This window comes from Ictalurus punctatus, chromosome 12, assembly GCF_001660625.3.
Source record: "Ictalurus punctatus breed USDA103 chromosome 12, Coco_2.0, whole genome shotgun sequence".
Lineage (NCBI taxonomy): Eukaryota > Metazoa > Chordata > Actinopteri > Siluriformes > Ictaluridae > Ictalurus > Ictalurus punctatus.
Window position 1 is genome coordinate 14,620,134 of NC_030427.2, and position 25,311 is coordinate 14,645,444.

At 40.8% G+C, this 25,311-nt stretch overlaps 1 protein-coding gene across 1 annotated transcript in view; it reads right to left on the reverse strand.

The window, feature by feature from the left end:
- The window catches only part of pkp4 (plakophilin 4), a 37,088-nt gene that overhangs the window by 1,505 nt on the left and 10,272 nt on the right, over positions 1–25,311 (reverse strand). Inside the window, exons 2-21 of the mRNA XM_017481481.3 lie at positions 24,667–24,800; positions 22,071–22,183; positions 15,547–15,581; positions 14,024–14,146; positions 13,197–13,393; positions 12,397–12,790; positions 10,371–10,526; positions 9,548–9,758; positions 8,549–8,681; positions 7,750–7,963; positions 7,463–7,646; positions 6,314–6,431; positions 5,857–6,048; positions 4,727–4,900; positions 3,685–3,835; positions 3,263–3,455; positions 2,342–2,426; positions 2,126–2,243; positions 1,893–2,024; positions 1,276–1,349 (exon numbers count right to left, since the gene is read on the reverse strand). Coding sequence (XP_017336970.1) covers positions 1,276–1,349; positions 1,893–2,024; positions 2,126–2,243; positions 2,342–2,426; positions 3,263–3,455; positions 3,685–3,835; positions 4,727–4,900; positions 5,857–6,048; positions 6,314–6,431; positions 7,463–7,646; positions 7,750–7,963; positions 8,549–8,681; positions 9,548–9,758; positions 10,371–10,526; positions 12,397–12,790; positions 13,197–13,393; positions 14,024–14,146; positions 15,547–15,581; positions 22,071–22,183; positions 24,667–24,795 — 3,126 coding nt within the window. The 5' untranslated portion in view covers positions 24,796–24,800. The remainder of the gene's footprint in view (positions 1–1,275; positions 1,350–1,892; positions 2,025–2,125; positions 2,244–2,341; positions 2,427–3,262; positions 3,456–3,684; positions 3,836–4,726; positions 4,901–5,856; positions 6,049–6,313; positions 6,432–7,462; positions 7,647–7,749; positions 7,964–8,548; positions 8,682–9,547; positions 9,759–10,370; positions 10,527–12,396; positions 12,791–13,196; positions 13,394–14,023; positions 14,147–15,546; positions 15,582–22,070; positions 22,184–24,666; positions 24,801–25,311) is intronic.

Consider the following 25,311-nt stretch of genomic DNA (forward strand, 5'->3'; position numbering starts at 1 on the left):
AGGACAGAGCTGTGGTGCTGCAGAAATGCCATGTGTTCTTGAGATTTGGAATGACAAAAAGAGAAAATCAAAACTGGACGTGACACATACACAACGTTTAAGCTAGCGATTTACATAATATAATTATCCGATCATTTATTCACCACCTTGCTCTCCGTGCTGATTTTTGTGATTTGGTTTGTTTACCTTTTTTCCTTTCCAATGAATGAATGATTTTTATTAGAGATGCACAGATACTAAATTTCTCAGCCGATACCAGCCGATACGTGATTTTTCAGAGTGATATCGGCCAATATCGATAGTTCTGCCTTTTATGCCTTTGTTTAAAGTAATAATAATTCATTCCACAATTCTGAAGGAAATGCTAATAAAAACTTTATTCTCTCCATTTCATCAAGTTGTTTGACAGTAACTGGTCTCATAAACAGAAAACACATTACTCTAATTAACATTAACACATGAACTCAATTCTGAAGATTAAAGTAAGATTTCTTAACTTATTGAATGTTATTAATTCATATTAACGTTGACTGAAATCTAAAAAAACTCCTGTTAGTGTCACATTCACTCTCCACAAACAAAAGCATTTCTACTTCATCACTGACATCAAACTGGTAATATATAATATACACTTTTTTTATATATATTAACATTAACTGGATATGAAATATTCTACTCTATAAATATATTTTTCTGTGCAATATATACTTTTTTGTCAACTCATCTTCATTTAAATCTTTCAACAGTGTACTGGTGCTTTAATTCAGCGCGAGCAGTGCGGTAAAATAAATAAATAAATAAATGAACAAATGAATAAATTAGACTCGACGCCGAAACTTCCGCTTCACTGCGGCTCACTTCCGGTGTAAAATTTTTAACAGCGCAGAGATTACAGGGATTACAAACTGCAGTTTTGTCATCGTTCCACGCAAGAGACATCATCTTTACAAACAGCACAAAATCCATGTGTTTTCCCGCCCTCTTTTGATTGACAGGATATAATCAGCCCTGATCATCAGATGTTTTTAAAGTATCGGCATGAAAAATAGCCTTTATCGACCGATACCGATTATCAGCCGATTCATCGGTGCATCTCTAATTTTCATGAGGATGTTTTCAGCCCTACATATCTCTCAGTCAACATTTCTTTGTTGTTTTCTCTTTTGGTTTGTTTAATTATGCCGAATAGGAAACAAGCCAAGAGTATCAACTTCACTCAGTTGTTGAATTACGTCAAGAAACGTTTGTGAGAAACACGTCTTTAAAAAGGCTCACCTGTGACCTGTGAGGTTCCTCGTGGGACGGAGAGGGGTAGGAACTTATGAAATAGGCAGAATGCTTTCCTGACCCTAAAACACAAGAAAATATATTACAATAAACTAAAAAGGGAAACTGTTTTCTCTGTTTATAAACATCAGCACCATGAAGACCAATGAGCTATCAAAACAAGTGCAGGTTAAAAAAGAATGTCTCCATCCGGGATTGATTATAAATAATAATGCTCATCATGACGCCCCCACCACCATGCTTCACTGTTGTGATGCTGTTATATAGTATACTCATTTTTCATATGTAATTTTTGTAGTGTTTAAAGTAAGAACCTTCTTCATAATGCATTACAAATACATTCCTAAAGTAAAATATCCCAGACACCTTGTCCTATACATCCTATAGAAATGATCAAACTTTAATGACGATCGATCAGACGCGAAAGCGTAAGCGAAATCTAGACTTAGAAATTCAGCTCTAGAGTTGCAACGCTTGATGCCAGGGTTAAAAACAAGTGAAAGACCTTCTAACACCATCTCATTTCACACATTCACTGGTGCAACATTCAGATTTTGTACGGTAAAATTTGTGCACGTGCCATGTTTGCGACTCTTAAAGTTTACCTGTGTACAGAGTTTTGTTTCGGTTGGCGTCTCCGTAATAGTTATGAAGTTGCATAGAAGACTGAGCCCTCCTCTTACTCATCCGATGCTCTCTTATTCCCAGCATAGCCGGGGAGGAAGTGGCGCTACCACCTAACATCATAATAAACAACATTAAGTAAAGAAACGCACAATTCATTTGCTTCATTTCAATGCCCCATCAATTAAAGATCATTTTTTAACTGCTGGCTCACCTGATTGGATGACAGGTGACATCTGTAAGTTGCTGGTAGGAAGCGTGGGTTGTGATCGGTACCGGTCTCGCTCCAGAGTCGACACAGGAGTGATGAAATGGTTTTGGTTCCACCCGTCCTGATAAGGCAGAGAACACATGCAAACATTATAGAACTAAGCGAAGAAGCAGTCTGGGGTAGAAAAAAAGAGCCATCCCTGTGGAAGGGACATTTTACCCTTTTATAGACGTTGCGCAGATCTCTGTACTGCCAAAGCGTGTTCAGAACCTGCGCTGCGGCTTTCACCACCTTCATGGAATATCTGAAGGACAAAAAGAGAGAAGCGTGATGTCTTTGTTCATTTAAGCAAAATTCAGATTATCAGCGTCACTACCAGGGTTCGTCTGGAGGGGATGCTGTGTTCAGGGTTTTTTCATTTAAAAAAAGGCAAAAATCATCAAAAAATCAATTTGTTTGTTATTTTTTTTAAATTTCATGCATAACTGAATGACTGGAATCCAGCGTGCGTTCCTGTCTCTGTGTTTCCGGGATCCACCACAACCCTGAGCTTACTGAAGATGAAGAAATGAATCGATAAATGAAATAAACTAGCCGAAGATTATTCCTTTAGAACATCCCATCTTGTGTGACAGTCGATCACCCAAGACAAATGTATATGCTAATTGATCCAGATCCAGCTGTTCCGGCTATATCCGAATGATTATTTTTTCTTCTAATAAAATAAAGTCATGAACATTTTCTGTTTCTTACTTAGATGTTCTAATTGTGGAGCATTAATACAGAGTGCTCGAAAATATTTGATTGCCGGTCAATATCTTGTTCGAAAAGGAAACTTTTCAACCGATATTAATATCATACGAAATGTCACAATTTTGAACTTTGTGATGATAAAGGAACATCTGTGGAAACACGTATTTGGCCTTATTAGCATAAAATCCATTTCTTTAATTCACAGGTGTGAAAGCCTGTGTTGTACAGGCTGTGTCGTTGATGGCCATCTGACAAAACTCAGCCATCCTACTCTAGTTTAAAGCTATTCATTTGACACCTTATACATTATAGATTTTCTGGTTTCTATTTATTTACTTGTCGCTCTGCTATCTAAAGACGTCCACCAGCGCAGCGCTGCTCTCTCACCTCTCCCCTCGGCCTCGGCTGATGCTGACGAGCTTGTCGATGCCGCCCACCTGGGCGAGTGCGCGGGCGTTCTCCATGTTTCTGCTGGTGACCTCGTGAAGGGCACAGCACACCGCCGCCACCGTCTCATCAGAGAGCAGCGAGGGTCCATGACCCGGGAGGCGAGTCACCAGATCCGGCATGGCGTACTTCCCTAAACGACAGACGGTAACATGGCTTCTTTTTCACAGCTAGAAAAAAACTAAGCATATTACTAACAAGATCTCGTCCTGCATATTCATTTTGCTTTTCTCTCTTGCCCACCACCCTTGCCAATGAAACAGTTGGAAGTTTTTAAAAAAAAAAAAAGCACCTGACGTCACTCGTAACAGATCAAGTGCACATTCAATCACATCTAGTGATTATAGTTTTGAGCAACTGACCAATCAGCTCTTTGTTCCTGGCATCCAGAGCCATGTTGCGCAACGCCGTAGCCACAGAGCACACCACCCTGTCGTTATCCATCCTCAGCAACTCAACCAGAATGGGCAAACCCTTCTCCTTACGCACTGCTGCTCGGATATAAGCTGCGAACTGATGACACGTCGTACCAAAAGAAAATAAAACAGTGAGAGGGGAAAGAGAGTGAACTTCAGACAAGCATAAAAGGTTTTTAGTCAATTAAAATGAAATAAAGGGTTTCTAATGATGTTCTATGTCTTTAATTTTCAATTCAAGTTCGATTGAGCTCCGAAATAAAAAATTATAAATCATAATAAATCAGCGGCAGAAAACAGGACAAAAGTAGAGGAGGAAAAGAAGTTAAACATTACATGAAGGTTATATTGGTAAAGAGATTTAAAAAATAAGATTGGGAATAAAGATTAGGTTATTTATTTATCGCATTATTATTATGATGATGATGATGATGATAATGATTATTATTATTATTATTATTTTCCTACAGTTCCACAACAAGCATATAACAATATGCTATATTAATATATAACATTATATATAATTAATAAAATTAATATATAATATTATGCAACCATAATAATAGTTTAAACATTTATTTGAGAGGAAATTCTAGTTTAATAATAGTAAACTGTGTATTTAAAAAAGAAATCTATTATCGACTGACTTCTGTAGACTTGGATTTTCACCACAGCCTGTTTCTTTTAATACAGCATGAAACAGGAGTTCAAACACTACAGTATCTTCGCCTCCAACTCCCTTACATTACTCATTAGATTTCATTAAATTAAACAGATTCCTAAAATAAATCAGGTTAATCTGATACCTGTTTACCTTACTGTGCATTATAAGAGCCGTATGAGTTATTTGTAACCAGAGCAACTCCCAAATAAATATTAAGCAGAAAGAAATCTGATTAGTCATGTAGACCTGAATTTGAATCAGATTACTGTATGAAACGGAAATCCAAGCCCGTTTTTCTTCCGTAACATGTCTACAGTATCTTACCCTCCAGGTCCCCGCTGAGAGATTTTGTAAGGACCCAGCTGCTCCCTCCAGTGTGGCCGGGTTTGAGCTTTCGGCCAGCAGGGTGAGGTAAGGCTTCACAACCGATGGGTGCCAAAGCATCTCCGCCCCCTTCGGACTCCCAGAGAATCCTGGGATAGGTCCGACGCCATCCCACTGCGAAGGAACCAAGCTTAAAACTTCAAGCAATGAGGTCTACATTCTACGTTTGGATCAAAATAACGCATTTGAAACAGTTATGAAAGGCGAACAATCCTAAATCGGTTTTGTACTAAACCACCATGAAAGTAACATTGGGAAATGTTTTTAACACTTGAGTTGTATTACAAAGATGTTCACGCTGGTAGCCTGAGCTACCAATATTAGGATTATGCGTTTAAAGCTATTAGTTATTTTATTCGTAGTTACTCAGTGAAGTAGCTTCAATAGGATCAATAGGCTAACGTTTTTTTTTTTTATCCTATTGTTCATCAACCAGAAAAAAACCAAACCTACTAACTTTCACAAAATAAAAGTTTGTATCTGGTGTGTATACAGTATTTAAACAATGTGCGCTTCAAATGATGCATGTCGACACTGTAACTATAGCACTTGCTACTCATTATGAATCCCACCCCCTGCTTCAGGTTAACACCCTGACGCTGTGATATTACACACACGACACGTCACCTTGCAGTTCAAAAAACACGAAGACAATAACTTTAATGTGTGACGTCAAGAGAAAACAGTACAGCTCAGCCAAATTAGTTCAATGACATTTTGCAGACTTTTTTTGAGCACACAAACATGATGTACTAGATTAGAAAGATATGTTAACTCGGTAAAGAATAATGGCTATGCCCGGTAACGTAAATACTCGTTTGTGCCAGTATTAACACATTTCACTAGCTAACTAGATCGCCATACTTTATTACATTAAACTAGCTAGCAGTTTTTAGCCTCATCCTGGGACTGGGCGGCACATGGGAGCTTCCACTGGCTTGTTGGGTTAGTTAATGAATTCATTCTTTGTCCATGCATGGACAAAATATTCCATTAATGTAGCTCATATTGCTAAAAAAAATATATGCTGAACATACTGTAAGATATACTGAGCACTGAAGTGGGCTTGCCTGCTGATCCTGCCAGGACCGCTTCTTCTTCTTCTTCCTCAAACCCCAGCAGATGAAGTCCATTTGCTTGCTGGACGGATCGTTGCCCAGGAGCGTGTCCAGTTCCTGCGTGCCCATCAGCCGAGAGGGTGGCATCTCCAGCTCGAGACGATACGACAGGTTCCTCAGCGTGCACACGCAGTTTTCTACAATCTGGAAAAAAGACGAACGAATGAGCTCAAAGAAGAGATTATCATAGAGCGGCAGAACCAATAAAGAGTTATTAGAACCAATAAAGAGTTATTAGAATCCCACAGAGGTGTGGAGAGATGCATGTGGTGTCATATTTTGCACGTTTATGGCGCAGGACAGGGTACGAGGAAACTAATCGTAACGAAACGAAACCCTTCCTGTTTAACAAGGCCGCTGGTCAGCTAGTCATATGAATGCTAATTAGCTCGAACGGTAGCTCGCTTACCTTGCTGTCGAAGTCTGAGGTGTTGACACACGTTTTGATGATGTAGAGCAGGGAATCGATCAGACCCTCACAGCAGCGCATCTGCCTGCGTGCCTCTTCACCAGCCGAGCTCAGGTTTCTGCCACAACACACACACACACACACACACACACAAGATAAAAACACATTATTTCTGATTTCACAGATTAATCAAGTGAACATGCGAACACACATTACCCTACATTATTACATGTATTATTAGATTTCAAGAAATCTGATATCTATATTTCAGCCTAATAATCAGGTTATCTAGTGCATACTTATATACCATCAATCTGATTTCTACATGTACTGCAACATGTTCGACTAGTTATATGCTTTTATTGCGCAACAATTCCTGAATAATTATTAGCCACAAATGAAATCTCAACAACAACAACAACTCGCAAGAAATCTGATTCCATGCTGATTCACACAAACCCCGATTTCTCAGCATAATCAGATTACTTTAAATCTTCTTTAAACACATTTTCTTCCATAATGTGATTTAGCAGGGTATTAGGGGAAGAACAGTGTCAGGCATAGTAGTTTCATCCATCAGGATAGGATTGGCTTGTGAAAACAAAACAAAGTCTGATCTATACGCAAGCCTGCTGTCCGATGTAGAGGACTTCCCGGGCCCTGCAACACCACCATGGTGCATACGCCTTGCAGAATCTGCAAAATGTTAATCATTTTTTTAACAATAAAATAAAAGGGATGATAAAAACTGCATTTTTTAATTAAGTACCGCCCTGAATAAGTTATTTCACATAACAGATGTTTACATATAGTCCACAATAAAATGTTTACATATAGTCCACATATAGCTCGTAAAATGTATTTGTCACAACGACGTATCGAGTAAAATCATGTTTTATCAAGAAGAAAATGATGAAATCGGTTCAGTGTGACTGCGTTGTTGCGACGTCGGGTGTGTTTATGTTCGAGAATTCCGAGTTGAATGACTGCTCTCAGCTGCACTTATTCACGCCGGTACTCAGGAGTTCTGAGTACTACAGATTGCTGCTTGATTCGCATCAAATTATAGCCAGCAGTAAAATAAAATGACTACACGATCTACAAACGCGAAGAAGGAATCAGAGCACATGCTTGTTTTCCATGTGATACCTGAGGCATCCGGTCGTGTTCCTCAGCACCACGGAGGAGTGCAGTTTGAGCTTGTGGTCCTCTCTCTGGGGGGCGGCACCCCAGCCCGAGTGAGGGATGATCACCGTGTTGGTGAGAGGGCCGAGAGCGTCGCGCACGATCGTCATCTTCACAGCGTCGCATGACGATAAGTTCCACAACACGCCTGCACACAAGCACGGCAATCAGAAAAGACGCGCAGGACGAAATTAGCAAGACGGTGGCTTCGTATCACTAACTCGGGCGGGTGGCTGGGCAAACGCACTCACCGGTCACAAGCTCCCGTATGTCAGATTCTGAGGTTTTCCTCAGCAGGCGGAGCAGGGCCGGGATTCCTCCGGCGTTCCTCACACACACTTTGTTGTCGTCGGTGGCTTTGCCGAACACCAGGTTCCTGAGAGCACCGCATGCACTGCGCTGCACCTCCAGAACTTTGTGATCCAGGAGATCAACCAAATGCTGGATCCCTCCGAGCCGACACACCTGTATATACGGTTTAATATATGCATGTGTTGTTAGTTCCAGAATTATTGGCACCCTTTAAGAGAGTGGACACAAATGATTATAATATATAACCAAGCAATAGTTTTGCAATGATTTGCAAATCTCCTAAACCCATCTGTTATTCACAACAGAATAGAAAATATAGTATATGTTTAGACTGCGGAAATGTACCATTTTAAGAAAAAAATACGGTCATTTTGAATTTGATGGCCGCAACACGTCTGAAAAAAGTTGGGACGGGGCAACAAAAGGCTTGCTTGTTTTTAGACTGCAGTGATTTGCAAATCAGTGCATTCTGTTTTTGATTCGAAATGACCTTACTTATTTACTTAATATATATATATATATATATATATATATATATATATATATATATATATATATATATAGCTCAATTCAATTAAATCTTTTTCAATCTGAAATCTGTCATCATGTTGGATCACATGTTGATATTATTTTGTAAATTCACTGTTGCTTATATTTATTAAAAGTGACAATAATGCTGGGGTTGACAGTGACGTATGTGTGTGTGTTTGTCTTGAAAGCGTGTGTGTGTGTGTATACTTCAGCCTTAATGCGGTTATCTCCGTAGCACAGGTGCTGAATGTAGGCTGCAGCATTGGCCTGCACTGAGGGGAAGTGATGCTGCAGCATGTGGATGACCTCCGGCAACTCCGGATCTCTCCACGCAAACTCCCTACACACACACACACACACACACACACATTACTGTTACTGTTGCTACCCCTAATACAGCACATCCTGAAGCGTTTTATTCCCGTTATACCACAACAACTTTGGCATGATTACAATTTTTATTTATTGGACGTTTTATTTGGAACGTCTGCGAAACACCCTTTAGCAGTTATAAACACTTCCTTCACCAACCTCTCTTTTTTTAAGTTAATAAGACAAAAGAAACCCGCAACTTGTCACATTACCAAGAAACCATAACGTGTAAACTCCTCTGTCCAGAACATATCAGAAATCTTAAAGTTAGAGCTTTACCCCTTAATATTACAAAGCACTGACACTGGAGACTCCTTCCATAAATGTTAAATAAACGTCACCTTATAGAAAACCTCACCATATCAACAACGTTGTTGTTTTTTAAGAAATTTGTTTATGCAGAACGTCCACCTTAAAAGTCCTTGTAAAAGGTTACAAAAGATATTATACTATAACTATATGCTGTCATTTCTATAGTAACAATAGTTACTATAGAAATGATAACATATTAGAAGGAGCACATTAATCAGATTCAATAATTCACCAGCGCTATGGTGTACATAGATTATATTCGTTCCACGACATTAAATATATTTAACAAACTGTTAAATATGACGACCATGTTCGTTTATTTAATGGCTGTGTTTTAAGTGGAATAAAATAAATATATGTTACTCTCTTTGCTCTGTTAGTAGGAAATAGGTACTGTTATAATTATGACAATACATTAACTACAGAAATGACAAGTCACAAATATATTGTTACAAATTATATATTACCCTGCCTGTGTATTACTGTGTCATAAATGTGTACTTTATCAGTTCATTGGTTTACCGAGGATCTTTGTGAATGCTGTTTATCGACGGCGATCGCGTTGCGCTGATGTTATTGTTGATATTGCCGACTGCGTGCCTGCTGTAGTTGGACTCTGCTGATCGGTAAAGGGTGGAGCGATAGGTGTCAGTGTGTGAGGGCACGGAGTACGCCCCCCTCTGGTAGCGCAGGGTACTACACTGACTAGTGGTCCTCGGCAGAGTCCCCAACCCTGATATAGGAGAAACACAGGAGTGAACAAACATGTAGCACGTCTACAAATATTTACATTTATTTGTACATAACCTGCCATTCTGAAGACAGCAGCTGTTTTAATATTTTTTTTATATCTTTGCACTAAAAACAAAACTGGAACTAAATATAACCATATAATATAACATGGTTTTGCACCTGGGGGCAAATATATTTAACAGCCAATGTATTGGCCAACCAGTACAGCTATTTGAACCTTATACACCAAAAAAACAGAAAGAAACATCCATTTGTAGCAGAATTAGCATGTCCTTACTCAGCTACTAAACAAAGCTAGAGATCTTATTACTAGCTCCATATTTAGTTTGGCTAATATTACCTATCTAGCTGTAGCTATTTGAGTTTAGCAGCTAGCTAACTAGCTAATGTTTGGCTATTATACAGTATTACAGCAAGCGTTAGCTTTCATGCTCCCAGTTCTGGCATGTTAGCAAAAAGAAAAGCCGTTCATAAACACATGACAAAACCGACTGAGACAAAATGGCTGATTACAGTAGGTGAAGAACATTTTTCATCCAGTCCCACAAACGTTAGCAGTCTATTTCAATTTAGTGCGTGCAGTGCGGTGTACCTGTGTTCCTGGACAGGGCGCTCTGAGAGCCGTGGGTCGGGCTCTGGTACAGTGGGTTCTGGAAGGTTCTGTCGTCATAGACGGAGGGTCCGTGGTGGTCCGGAGATCGGGTTTCCTGGTCCAGCTGGCTGTGTTGGCTATAGGAGCTCTGCAGGCCTACGTCACGTCACGAGATTTACAATCAGAAAAACATTTTCAAGTACAAACACAGCACCATAACCACGCTTTCCACCACACTCTTTTCAATAACAACAAACCAAACAAAAAAAACAGTGTTTTCGAGGAAGGTCCTGTGCCATTTATTAGCACTACACTCTTTATGTCTCCATCCCATGTTATATATTAATATAATAACTGGCTGAATTAAATCCATCCATCCATCCATCAACCCACTAAATAACTTTATTCCTAACAAATGAGAACAAGTCTGTCTACTAAAGGCAGACAGCTGGCTTGTCATTACATATTCACTCAGATTCAGTAAATAAACAAATCAGTAGAGCGCCTAATTAAATTCCAGGCGCACCAAATTTACAGCCATTACAATGACAAGGAATTATCCGAGGAAAAATAAACACATTTGAGCAACAATTTTGATGAAGGCTATATCTATGATAAACTCTGAACACATTCATATCATGTTATAATGCGTTCATAATGCAGTACACATATCGTTATAATTATTTATGAAAGTCCATTATACTTTATGCACATAATGCATATATTTATTAATCAGTCCCTCCAGGATTTCACGATTCGCAGAAATTAACGCAAAACTCCGCACTATTCTATGGAGCTTGCAATTTTTCCAAATTACCGCAGATTTTCCACAGATTTGGGCCAGGACGTGTCATGTGACATCATCACAACGCGCATTCAGTCAAAGCCCTCTTCGATTCACGTGTGTCGAACATGAGTACAGCTATAAGGTCTCATTTACCAACAAAAATCACTGCGAAAGACCATGCAGTACTATTTTGTGCGACTGTGATTTCGCCTATTCAAATAGTCTTCAGCAAAAAAAGCACAAAAAACTCTAAATCACAAATTTTGGAGAAAAAAAAAAAGCCGTAGCAAAATCAAGCAATTTATCCACAGCAATAATAAAAAAAAAAATCTGCAAAAACCTATACGGGCTGATTCATGTGAAATGTTAGCATTATTATTATACTATTATTATTATTATTATTATTATTATTATTATTATTATTATTAGTGTTAGTGTTAATATCAGCAGCAGCAGCAGCAGCAGTAGTAATCACAGTATTAATAATTTAATAACAATGATTAAATAAGAATCGTAATAAAGAATGCTCATATTTAGTAGAATATTGGAATTCATTTTTCATTCAATTATTACATAATTATAGTAAATAATACTTTTATAATACGTTTTTATATTTAGCACAATTATTATTATTATTAGTAGTAGTAGTAGTAATAGTAGTAGTGGTGGTGGTAGTAGTAATTGTATTCACTTGATTAATTTTCTAATTTATTGCACCATTACTTCTTGCATCCTGCATGGCTGTCACGTATTTTGTGCGACTGCACTGCTCCAAATCTTTCTCAGCTACATTAGTTCGAAACAGAAACAGTCCTACATGCTGATGTACAGTAAATAGGTCAGTGGAGCAGATCTCAGGTATCTCACACTCTTATCATCGTCATCGTGTAGATGCACAGGAGAATGTGAGCTTATCCTGTACAGCAGGAAATCAGGTACCGCACACATTCACACTCACACTCACACACACCTACCCCCACCCACACACACACTACCAAAGAGATATAAATATACCAGGATGACTAATAATATGTGACGGCATTACCATATGTCTGGAGGAGGGGTTTTTTCACATGTATCAAATAACAACAGACATCTTTGCAATGTTTACCATCACAAAACATCATCATCATCATATTTATCATCATCATTTCATTCTGCAATTTACTTGAAATAAATTTAAGAGTTTATACTTTTACTTGAGTAAAGAATTTCAGTACTTTCATAACCTCCACTCACCTGTAAGACTGTCTGGTCTGGAAAGAACGATCCTCTCGAAGAAATCGTATGCCCGTGCCCCGAACGAGGAATGTGTGTTGTCGTATGCCTGTGCGTCGTGTTTGCCCAGCGTCCCGTAGTGCTGCGGCTGTGCCGTCATGCCAGAGCGCAGCAGAGTCGGGGAGCTCATGCCGTCCCTGTGGTGCCCAGGATAAGAGGACTGGAGCGGGTCGGAGGACGGAGGGAGCATGGTGCCAGGGAAGACGCTGGGCAGTGGGCGGGGCTCGGAGATGATGGGCGAACCATAGGGGCTTCCCAAGGTAGGGCGAGAGGGGGGTGGGGAGGGGGCGTAGACGGGAGAGGAGGCACGCGAGGGCACTGAACTGACACGCCTCATTACACGGCCACCTGACATCTGCATACACACAACACAAACGCTAATCTGAGAGTCTGGTCAGTGTGTGTGTGTGCGTGTGTGAAAAAACAAATAAACCTTATTATACTGTGTATAAAAGATCTAGCTGAGTAGGTCATTAGTGTTACGTAAAGTATTTACTGTATGTATTCAAGTCAGCAAAAAATATGTTGTGAAGATTGCACATTGTTTCCTATACCAAACATTAAATCAACAAAAACGTGCACGTGATTATTGATTCTATTAAATGTATGGTTTTATAACCTGTCCTAATTTGTATACTGGACCCTGATTGGTTTTTAGGCTTGTTTTATGATGCAATAAAATGAGATCAGCTCTTCCTGTTTGTTTAAAAGCAAACAGAAAGTGATTAGACTCCACTTGTGGCAATTTTTTGGAGTCCCACCTGCGCTAGCGCCTGTCCCTCCGCCCTGGACCCCATGGCCTGGCTCGGACTGAAACTAGGGGCAGAGCTTGTCGACTGGGACCGTCCCTCTGACCTCCTGGAGGTCACTAGGTTGCTATAGTAACCACTCACTTCCTGATAGCCGCTGTCAGAATACGAGTTCATCTGTGTCGAGCTGCGCGAGTTTGCCGCTGACCCTGAGAGAGGGACAGTAGTGTAGGACAAAGCGGAGAGAGATATAGAAGGACATAAAAAGGAAGAAAAAATGAGTAGAGAAATATAGAATAAAGAAAATATTCAGTGAGTGAAAATTTTCCGGGTTGCAGAAGCATATTGAAAATATGCACAGTAGGGTCCAAAAATCTAGTTCCACTTTGAATAACTATTTTTATTTGTTCAGGTTACAGAAGCTAATAACATTTGTTATACACAATCTATATTTCTCAGACAGGATTATTTAATTCATTATAATATAAATCAGAAAAGGTTTTTATTATTCACTGAAAGCAGCAGAAATTACACAAGTCATTATTGTTCCAGTCATTATCACTTTTATGTCATATGCATATCACTATTATGAAACAATGTGTGTGTGTGTGTGTGTGTGTGTGTTTGTGTGTGAGAGTTATGCTAGCTGATTATGGACAAAACTGCCATTTTAGTGTACAGTATATTTCATATTCAACTGAGGAATTCACATAAGATTTTGCCTCAGTTTGAAAAAAGCTTTATGAAATAAGAAGTACAGGTATCTCCTGAATAAAACGTATATTCAATTTAATTTGTCTATTTGTGATATTCTAACGCATGAGCTGATGAACCCTCACTTTCATGCAAGGAGATTTGCTCCAGTTCGGGTGAATAGGGTGACCTTTGACCTCTAGTTCCAAAAGTAGGTGAAGGGCAGTCGTCTAAGGGGTGGAGCTTTGACAAACCTGCTGCCGAGGAGTCTGAGGAAGGAAGGGTTCGATTTTCAGAGTAAACAATGTGTACATATTATGTACAAACACAGTAGTACAGTATAGTACATGCAGAGTATAATTCAACATATACTGCAGTATTCTCTACATCTACTATCTGCTGTGCTATACTCTATATCTACTGTGCTAACCTCGACATGTGCTATCTACTGTGCTATATTCTATATCTACCACACTATCCTCTACATAGACTTCACTATACACTACATCTACTGTTATACTGTACATATACTGCACTATACTCTACATCTACTGTTATACTATACATATACTGCACTATACTCTACATCTACTGTTATACTGTACATATACTGCACTATACTCTACATCTACTGTTATACTGTACATATACTGCATTATACTCTACATGTTCTGTTATACTGTACATATACTGCACTATACTCTACATTTACTGCAGTAGATGCTCTCTCAGTATTGGATTCTCACAGTGTTTAATATTGTTTTTCCTTAACTAAGCTGGATTACATCACTGATATCTGCTATATGTTAATGTGTTTTGATTATTCTGGCCTCCATTGTTATTTAAAATACTGTTATACTGTACATATACTGCACTATACTCTACATCTACTGTTATACTGAACACATACTGCACTATATTCTACATCTACTGTTATACTGTACATATACTGTACTATGCTGTACATACACTCTATTATACTGCACTATAGTGTACATATACTGCACTATACTCTACATATACTGTTATACTGTACATATACTGCATGATTGTGTACATATACTGCACCATACTGTACATATACTGTACTATTCTGTACATATACTGAGCTACATACTACACTATATTACTCTATACCATAAATATCCTATACTATAATATATATATGCTGCACTGTACTGTAAATATACTGCACTATCATCTACATATACTGCATTATTCCCTATAACAAATATATTTCACTATACTCTATATTTACTATGTTATACTCTAAATATACTTCCCTATACTGTGCATATATTGCTCTATAATGTACATATACTGAGCTATACTCCACATACTACATACTACACTATGCTGTACATGTTGTATACTGCACTATAATATACATACATTTTGCTTTACTCTCCATATACTACACTATACTGTACGTACAGTATACTGTAGTATACCACATTGTGGGTACGTTTCTGGTTCACTGTGTGTCACATAGATTGTATAACTCCTCAATCTCAAGGTTCACAGTGAGCTTTCAACGTTTCACCGTGACCGTTTAACATTCTCTACACGCTACCTTTTAACAATCGCTCGTTATCCATCAAGGCTCAGAATGAACATTTTTGTTTAGCATATGATTGAAAAAGCGTGAATTGGGTGCAGCGAGTCTTACCTGCTGACCTCCACAGCAGAGACTTCTCGGAGGAACTGAAGAAAAGCAAAAAACAAAAAAAGGATAATAGAAAGTGTCTGCAATCAAATCCAAGGCAATGTATCTCAACTTTGAACCAGTCACCATGCAGCAGACCTGGTGATCGCTGGGAATGAAACTGTTTATCTGACGTTCCATAGCATTAACAGTACAATGTGACATTCTTTATAGGAAAATATAGGAAAAAAGGGGAATACTAAAACAATTTACTGTAACAGTAACTCTGCTTCATATCACATACCGTAGGGAATACGGAAGCAGATGCAGGGGGCAGATTCAGGCAGTATAATCCAGAGGAATAGACAAAATTCGTGGTCAAGAAACAGGCAAGGGTCAGGCAATCATGCAAACAAAACAAAAAGGGGCAAGGCAGAAATCGAGGTCAGGAACGTAAACAATGGTCAAAGTCACTTAGCAATAAACACGGTAGATAAGGCTTGGATAGCAACAGAGAAACAAGTCAGCTGAACGAGTGACAGGGAAGGTGAGTGCATGCGTGTGTGAGAAGTGTAGTCCTCTGCGGCCATGAGATATGACAGAACCCCCCCCCAAAACGGCTCACTCTGGGAGCAGAGTTCTTTCTGGGTCTCCCCCGGGGTCGTGGACCTGGAAGTTCATTGTGAGCTGCATGGAAGTCCTTACTGAACTGTGGGTCCAGTATGTCTTGTGTCGGAATCCAGCATTGTTCTTCTGGTCCGTAGCCCTCCCACTCGACTAAATATTCCAGCTTACCCCTCCTGCGGCTACAGTTGAGGATATTCTTGATCAGGTATGCAGGTTGCCCATCGATCTCCAGTGGTACAGGAGGGGTTTCAGAGGACACCTCTGTGGCTAGAGGTCCTGTGATCACGGGCTTAAGTCGTGACATGTGGAAGGAGGGGGCTATGCGGTGAGGTAATTCCAGATGGTAGGTGACCACATTGATTTGTTTGAGGATCTTGAATGGCCCCGTGTATCTTGGGGTGAGTTTTTTGCAGCCATGTGGTTGTCTCAAGTCCCTTGTGGATAACCAAACCCTATCGCCGGGCTGGTAACGTGGATGCTCACTGTGGCGGCGATCAGCTCTACATTTGTATGTGTGTGCCTTCTGTCTCAGGCGCTGGTGTGTGTTGGACCAAACTTGTTCACTCCTCTGGAACCACTGATCCACTGCTGGTGATTCTGTGGGAGTCGCATTCCAAGGAAACAGTGGGGGTTGGTAACCTAGTACGCACTGAAATGGTGTAAGGCCCGTGGCTGAGTGTCGTAGTGAATTTTGTGCATATTCGGCCCACGGGAGGAATCTGCTCCAATCCTCAGGGTTTGAGGCACAGAATGTCCTAAGGAACTGGCCTAGTTCCTGGTTGACTCGTTCCACTTGGCCGTTAGCTTGTGGATGATAACCAGATGTGAGACTGACTCTGATCCCCATTTTTTCCATAAAACTGGACCCATACCCTGGATGTGAACTGAAGTCCTCGATCACTGACTATTTCCTCCTGGATGCCGAAGTACCTGAATACATGCTGAAATAGTAATTCAGCTGTCATGAATGCAGTGGGCAGGGCGTATAGTGGAACAAGCCTTACTGACTTTGAAAATCAGTCCACTGTTACCAGAATGGTTGTGTTACCTTGGGACTTGGGTAGATCTGTAACAAAGTCAATAGAAATATGTGACCATGGGTGTTCTGGTACGGGTAGAACTTTGAGCTTGCCAGCAGGAAGTGTCTGTGGTACTTTACTCTGAGCACACGATGAACATGACGCCACCACTCCATATCAGGCCACCAGTACTTTTCCCATAACAGATGGTAGGTGTGTTGTGCTCCTGAGTGACCTGTGCCAACCACCGTGTGGCCCCATACGACGAGTTCCTGTCGGTACCGTTCAGGCACAAATCATCTTCCCGAAGGGCATGTTTCTGGAACTTGTGACTGGGGAATGTTCTCTAGTGCTTGATCCAGCTCCCAGTTCAGGGCACTAACAATACATGAGGGTGGTAAGATGTACTCTTCGCTGTTCCTCAGAACCTCAGTGTTGTCCAGACGAGACAGGGCATCAGCCTTAGTATTCTTGGATCCGGGCTGGTATGACAGGGTGAACTGGAACCTGGCGAAAAACAGTGACCATCGGGCTTGACGGGGTGACAACCTCTTTGCAGTACATAGATATTCAAAGTTCTTGTGATCAGTGAATATGACGAAAGGGTGTGTAGCTCCCTCCAGCCAGTGTCACCATTCTTCTTGGGTTTGCTGAATGGCCAAGAGTTCTCTGTTTCCCACATCATGGTTTCTTTCAGCAGGTGATAGTTTACGTGAGAAGAATGCAACAGGATGTAGTATGGGCCTCTCTCTGAAACGCTGTGAGAGAACAGCTCCTACACCTGTCTCTGATGCGTCGACCTCCACCACGAATGGTTTGGATGGGTCTTGGTGCTTGATAATGGGAGCGGTTGTGAAGGTCTTCTTGAGCTGATCTAGTGCTGCTTGGGCAGCTGGGTTCCATGGCAGGCGTTTAGGCTTTCCTTTCAACAAGGACGTCAGTGGGTTTGCCATGGAGCTGAAATATCTGATGAACCTTCTGTAGAAATTGGCAAAAAACCCAGGAATCTCTGTATCTCTTTCAGGGTTGCAGGCGTGGGCCAGTCTACTACTGCTTTCACTTTTACTTGGTCCATAATAACCCCCTCAGGGCTGATGATGTACCCCAGAAATGAAATAGTGTCCTTATGGAACTCACACTTTTTGGCTTTGACGTAAAGCTGGTGCTGGAGTAATCTTTGCAGGACTTTACAGACATGGTGAATGTGCTGCTCCTTGGAACTGGAATAGATCAATATATCGTCGATGTACATGATTACGTTACGTCCCAGCATGTCCCTTAAATCATCATTGATTAGACATTGGAAGACAGAGGGAGCGCTAGAAAGCCCATACGGCATTACCAGGTATTCGTAGTGCCCGGAGGTGGTGCTAAACCCCGTCTTCCACTTGTCTCCCTCTCTGACACAGACCAGGTTGTATGCACTGCAGAGGTCCAGCTTTGTGAAGACGGTAGCAGCGCGAAGTTGTTCTAGAGTGACTGGTACTAATGGAAGAGGGTAGTGATACTTGATACAGCATTGGTTTAGACCCCTGTAGTCTATGCATGGTCGTAACCCTCCTCCCTTTTTCTCCACAAAGAAGAATCCTGCAGAGGCTGGGGATGTAGAGGGTCTCATGTAGCCCTGTTGTAGTGCCTCTTGGATGTATTCCTCCATGGCTCTCTGTTCAGTCTGTGATAGTGGGTAAACCCTGGTGGCGTAGTGCCCGGAAGCAGATCGATGGCGCAGTCGTAGGGCCGATGAGTTGGTAATCCACTGGCCTTTTCTTTGCTAAACGCCTCGCTGAGGTCCTGGTATTCAGTGGGAATGTGGACTGTGGTAGTCTTATTTAGGCTCTCGATGGAGGTGGTCGCTAGAGTAATCACGGGTGTCTGAAGACAATGTTTGATGCAATGGGGGGACCAGTGTGTGATCTCCTTGTGAGTCCAGGAAATACCCGGGTTTTGGTGTTCTAACCAGGGGAGGCCTAGGACCACTGGATGTCTGGCGGACACTGTGACGTAGAACACCATTCTCTCATGATGGAGTGCGCTGGTCCAGAGGTTGAGTGGTTTAGTACAATGCGTGATGAACCCCCCACAATGGGGGCCCCATCAATGGCTTGAATCCAGCGTGGTGTGATTAGTGGAGGAACGGGGATGTTGTGCTACTGTATGGTGGTCTGGTTGATGAAATTCCCCGCCGCTCCTGAGTCAATCAGCACTTCTAAAGTATAACATAGTCCTGAGTATTCTACTATGACCGGCAGCAAGAATGCAGACTGAAATGTGCTCTGGGTTAAAGGACCCAAACTCACCCCTGGCTGATGTAGCCGCTCCGTTGTCTCCTACGTCACGGCGTTGTTTGAGAGGGCATTGTCGGATGAAGTGCTTCTCCTCACCACAGTAGAAGCAACGAAGCTCGCAATGCTGTCTCTCTCTCTCCTCAGATTTAACCCGCGCACGCCCAAGCTGCATGGGTTCAGGGGGGAGACTTTGCACCGCAACATCCGCCTTGCCGCATACTGGGCGGCGGCTCTGTGGTAGGCGGTCTAGGCGCATAGCCAGGCTAATGAGTGAGTCAAGAGTTATCTGATCATCGCGACATGCCAGTTCTGTCACTATATCCGGATTCAATCCCTGGCGAAACATAGTCTTGAGGGCGGGTTGGTTCCATCCACTCCTGGCCGCGACAGTATGAAATTCTAAAGCTTAATCCGCTACGTAGCATATCCCTTTCTTCAGGGTCGGAAATTCCTCCCCGGTCTCCCTGTTGTCTGGAGAGTGATCAAAGACGATCCGAAATCGCTCCGTCAGTTGATCCATGGTAGTAATGGTGCTGTCTCCCTGTTCCCATTTCGCCGTGGCCCAGAACAGGGCTCTCACGGTCAATAGCTCCATGAAATGAATAATTTTCCGACTCTCCAGCATGCCTGGGTAGCTGGAGAAAAACAGGGAGCACTGGAGGAGGAAACCCCGACAGCATGCCGGATCTCCGTCGTATTTCTCCGGTGCCAATATGGGAGGAAAATGCGCAGTTGTCGGTGTAGCGACCGGCACGGCTTGAGCTAGCCTAGCCAAACAAGTGATTGGCTGCAGGTGTGTGTGATCAGAACTCCGGGGAAGGTGAGCGCATGCGTGTGTGGGAAGTGTAGTCCTCAGTGGCCAAGTTAGAAGTGGGTGTTGCTTCTCGGGAAACCGAGTCATGGCTGGGCTGAGATATAACACTTCATCACACCAACCAGTCGATGATTTTTCTAAAACAGCACACCACCACGAGTGTTTTATTCCTTACTGAACAAATGAACTACTAACATGCTTACAGCAAAAAAAAGATCATTTGATCTTTATGTGAAGAGAACGGTGGTGTCTGAATAAACGGCGGCGCACAGACGTCACCGTCTAAAACGGCGGAGACGAGACGAGACAAGCGTCTGATAGCGTGGGCCACCGGGGTACGACTCTACCAGCCACGAAAACAAGAAGCAAAAGGGGTCAAGTAATCAAGGGTCAAAGGGCAAAGGGTGTGTAATAGTATGAAGACATCCATATGGAGTCACTCACACACACACACACACACACACACACACACACACACACACACACACCACCCCGGGGACACCTGAAAAAACATTCAGCATCTCACCGACCCCATACTGAGCGGATACACACACACACACACACACACACACACACACACACACACACACACAAACAGCGCTCAAACTTCTACTGACAAACGCTAAGTACTTTCAGCACTAGCAGTGTTATTGATGACTGATTATCACATGAGTAAACAAACTCTGAACATTTCATCAACCACTTTATCACAACCAAACCATTCACTGACTCACCCAATATACTGAGCAAATAGATATATTTTTTATTACGAGTACATTATTTTAAAATGATGTGCGCCACACTAACAAGAGAGTGAATGTGCTTGAGCAGGGATGTGAAATATAATCGATTCAATGCCTCACGATTCCTCCTTGAAAGATTCTGCAACAGTGCCAGATATCTCTAACACATTAAGCCTAGTGGGGTTTTTTTTCATTTATGATGGCTGAAATGGTGATGCATAATTAAAAAAAAATGTTTTAATTATTTTATTCATAATATTTGAATGCAACTGAATATTAATATATTTTATACAGTCATAGCCCGAGTAAATATTACCGTTTGAGTATCACAAAAGCAAAATAGAGTTATGGTACGATACAAGTATGGAATAAAACACTTAGGGACATGCTGTTAGAGGAAAATAATCAACAATGAGGCACTGTTATCAGCCCAAATTTTATATTATTATGTCATGAAGTGTTTTTTTTTCTTACACTACAAGAATTTGTCAATAATTATAGTTAAAGAAAATTAATGAATGACACATCATACTTTTTATCCATTTATAGTTATATTTAATGTTGTGGAATGTTAACAAAACAAGTTAGGTCTTTGTATACTACAATATAAGTGTTATATTGTATATAATGAAAAACCACGAAGCGTAAACTCCTCTGTCCTGAAGCTGTCGGAAAACGTAAAGTTACAGTTTCAGCATTTAACAAAGCGCCCTGGAGACTCCTTCCATAAATGTTAGATAAACATCTCCTTACAGAAAAAGTCACCATATAAACGACTGCACATGCTTTTTAACCTGTGAACAAGCTGTTACTATAGAAACGATAAAGAACGAACGCATTAATATAAACCTGTGATTTGCATCTGCACTATTGTCAGAGATGCTGTTCTAGGAAATGAATTAACACCTTCTGACCAATCAGAATCCAGAATTCAGAAAAAAAAAAAAGCATTCAAAATGTAAATTTTTTTTTTGTAAGAGTTAGTACTGTTAGTTAAGGGAACAGTAACAAAGCTTGTGGTCATAAATCATCACGTTTTATATTAGAAATGATGACATACCTGTCACTGGCAGCACCTGGAGATTCCGCCCCCAACCTGCATCGCTCCAGCTGATTGGCCACGATCTGCCTCTCCACCTCAAGCTCTCTGGTCAGACGTTCAAACTGGAGCTCCTACGCCACAGCGCAAAGGTGACAAACACGCAAAAAAGTTTGATAAATTTATGGAAAAAATATATATTTTAAAAAGTTTTTAGGGACAGAGCCATTGTGTGTCCTTGTCACAAGTTCAGTGAAGGCAAAGTTTCATACGGAATCCTGCTGATGATACTGCCCTGACCCTTGCTGTCTCAGAGGCTGTCCTCTGCCTCCTCTCCTGTGTGTGTGTGTGTGTGTGTGTGTGTGTGTTGCATTTGCGACAACTGTGCTGTGTGTGCCTCTCTGAAAACAGCTCATTAATGCAGCTGCTTCAGACACACACACACACACATACACACACACTGAGAAGACAGGTACACCATTGAAAATAATTTCTTGTGTTTCGTTTAACCACTAAGCTTTTTGCATTCCTCGCTTGGACCAATAATTTGAATAGAGAAAAAATATACAGTACATGAAAAAAAAACGTAGAATAAAAACGTGAGAAGTCACGCTGATGTGCTACTGATTTGTTTGTGCTGCGAGCTGCCTGTCACAACACGTCTCCACCATTCGGCTCACTGCTCGCCGTGACAAAGCCAGTCTTGTGGACGGGATTCAGGGCATATACGTACGAGAACCACACACACACACACACACACACACACACACACACACATACACAGTGATATTGCTGTTTTTATGAAAGGTTTCTATTGACTTTCTATTCACTTCATCTAAGCTAGGGTCTATATGATATACTAGCTTTCTGATGAAATCAGCCCGTCAGCTGGTTACGAGATTATTTATTTTGGAGGGAAGAAAATCGCTGATAAACAGCACCGATCACGTGTGGGCTGGGAGATATGATGAAAATATCATATCACGATACACAAAATGCATCACAATATACAGGTTTGCTAAATCACCGCCAACAAAACAGTAGTGCTGCATTGAAACAAACAAAAACTCAAATCAAATACTATGGAAAAGTTCTCAATCAAATCAGCTGCTTCCAATCCCAGCTTGTAATAGCTGTTAAAAATCCTAGAGATAGATATGAAAAGTGATTCATGGTACAATTTATCATGATATCGATATTATCATGAAAGAAAAGTGCTTTATTGATTGATTGATTGATTGATTTTTATAGAATGTATTATTATAATTATTATTATTATTATTATTATTAGCAGTATTATTAAATCGATAAACTGCATTCATTTTCAACCACCGTCTAAACAGATGTGTTTTGTTTAGCAGATCGAAGAAAGTACTTTAGCTAAGAAATTGTAATTTGTATAATAACAAATTGTCATCCTTAAACATTTTTTATTTGAGTTTAAATTGTTGTGTCTCACAAAAAATCAGGTCCAACTTTTGTAAAAAAAAAAACAAAAACCAACCAAACAAAAAAAGCCTCCGTCGTCCATCGACAGAAAAACAAAACAAAAAACGCAACGCGATTTGAACATTAGCTATGTTTCCATCCATGTATTTTTATGTGAATTTTAGGACATTGCAAAAAAAAAAACCCCAAAAAACGGAAACAGATGCGAATAAAATCCAAAATGCGAATAAAAAAAACATGTGTGCTAAATTGAGGCAGATCATTTTTGTAGTCAATAAGAAGACATGCGCATAAACTGCGATGGAAAGACGTTTACAGAATAAATTCCTCACGACGCGCATCAAAAAAGTAACGTGACTTTGTCTTAACAGGTCATGTGATTGGACACTCGGCTCAGAAACGTGTCGATACTTTGCGCAGGTTTCCCGGACGTGACGATTTTGTTCTCTCTGAAACGGTGCTTTATGCGCAAATGTGTTTTTTTTTGCGATATTCCAAGTTAAAATTCGCATCTTGGATGGAAACATATCTACTGATACACAGATGTTGATCTGTGCAAGTCAGGTACATACATCAGCATTACAATGACAGAATATCATTACGCCTAACATGGCTCGTTGATGATGAAAACAGAACGTTTAAAGATGATTAGACAGAAGAGTGAGCGCCTATTCTCTGTTTTACGTTCAAAACAGAATATGAACAGTGAGAAGGGGTTATCTGAAGTGCTGTCTCTTTTATAGCCATAAGTTATTCATGTTATGTCAGGAATGCACACAAAAGGGGCGGGGCATGCGGTGTTTAACAGCGGGCTAAAAACGTTTTGTGTTTTGAGTTAACGTTGATGTGTTTCTGAATTTTCTGTTGCATTTATAGTTTGGTTTGTTCATGTGATTTGCACTTAACTCGGTGATTTACACAGGTGTTCATTATTTTCCTTAAAATCATCAGTTTATACAGGCATTCGTTTTTAACATTTTTTTACATGTCACTATATTATGCTATACGTTATATATATATTATGCTATATAATATATATATTATGCTACGATGCTATATTAACGCTGAAGCTCACGGTGTTAAATAATGTCCGTTAATGGTACCTGAAGGTAACCTGTTAGTAAGAAATATATTTTTGAAAAGTATGTATGTGTGTGTGTTTTTGTACCTGCTCTTTGACGGAGGCCAGGATGTTGGTTGTGGTGCTTTCCATCTCCATCTTATTGGCGCTGGTTCCTTCCTCACAGCTCTGCACCTCCTCCTCCTCTGCCGCAGGCCCCTGCTCAGGAGTAGGCATCGTCCCTACACACACACACACACAGACGCATTGTGAATGTCCCACTGAGATATTATTAATCACCAGCTTCACAAGAGCTTCGTCTCAAAATCAGTAATAACCTGTCAGCTGTTTCAATTATACCATTCTTGGCAGTTAAGCCAATTCCAACTCGCCATCAGCTGAGAGGCCTGGATCTGTGTGTGTGTGTGTGTGTGTGTGTGTGTGAGTGTGTGTGAGTGACGCTCTGCAGGCCTTCGCTCCTAGCGATCCTCAGCATACAGCATAACTGCGTGTTCCAGAGAACGAGGACGTGAAGGGGAAATGTGTTCGGTGTGTCGTCCAACAGCTCAGCAGGTGAAACCACCACAACACAACCTGTTTCCCCTCCAGACCCTGTCGCGCTCGACAGAAGGGAAAAATAACCAGAATCACACACACACACACACACACACACACACACACACACACACACACACACACACACACACACACTCTCCTAACACATTCTGCTCATCTTGCTTTTCATACCTGAAC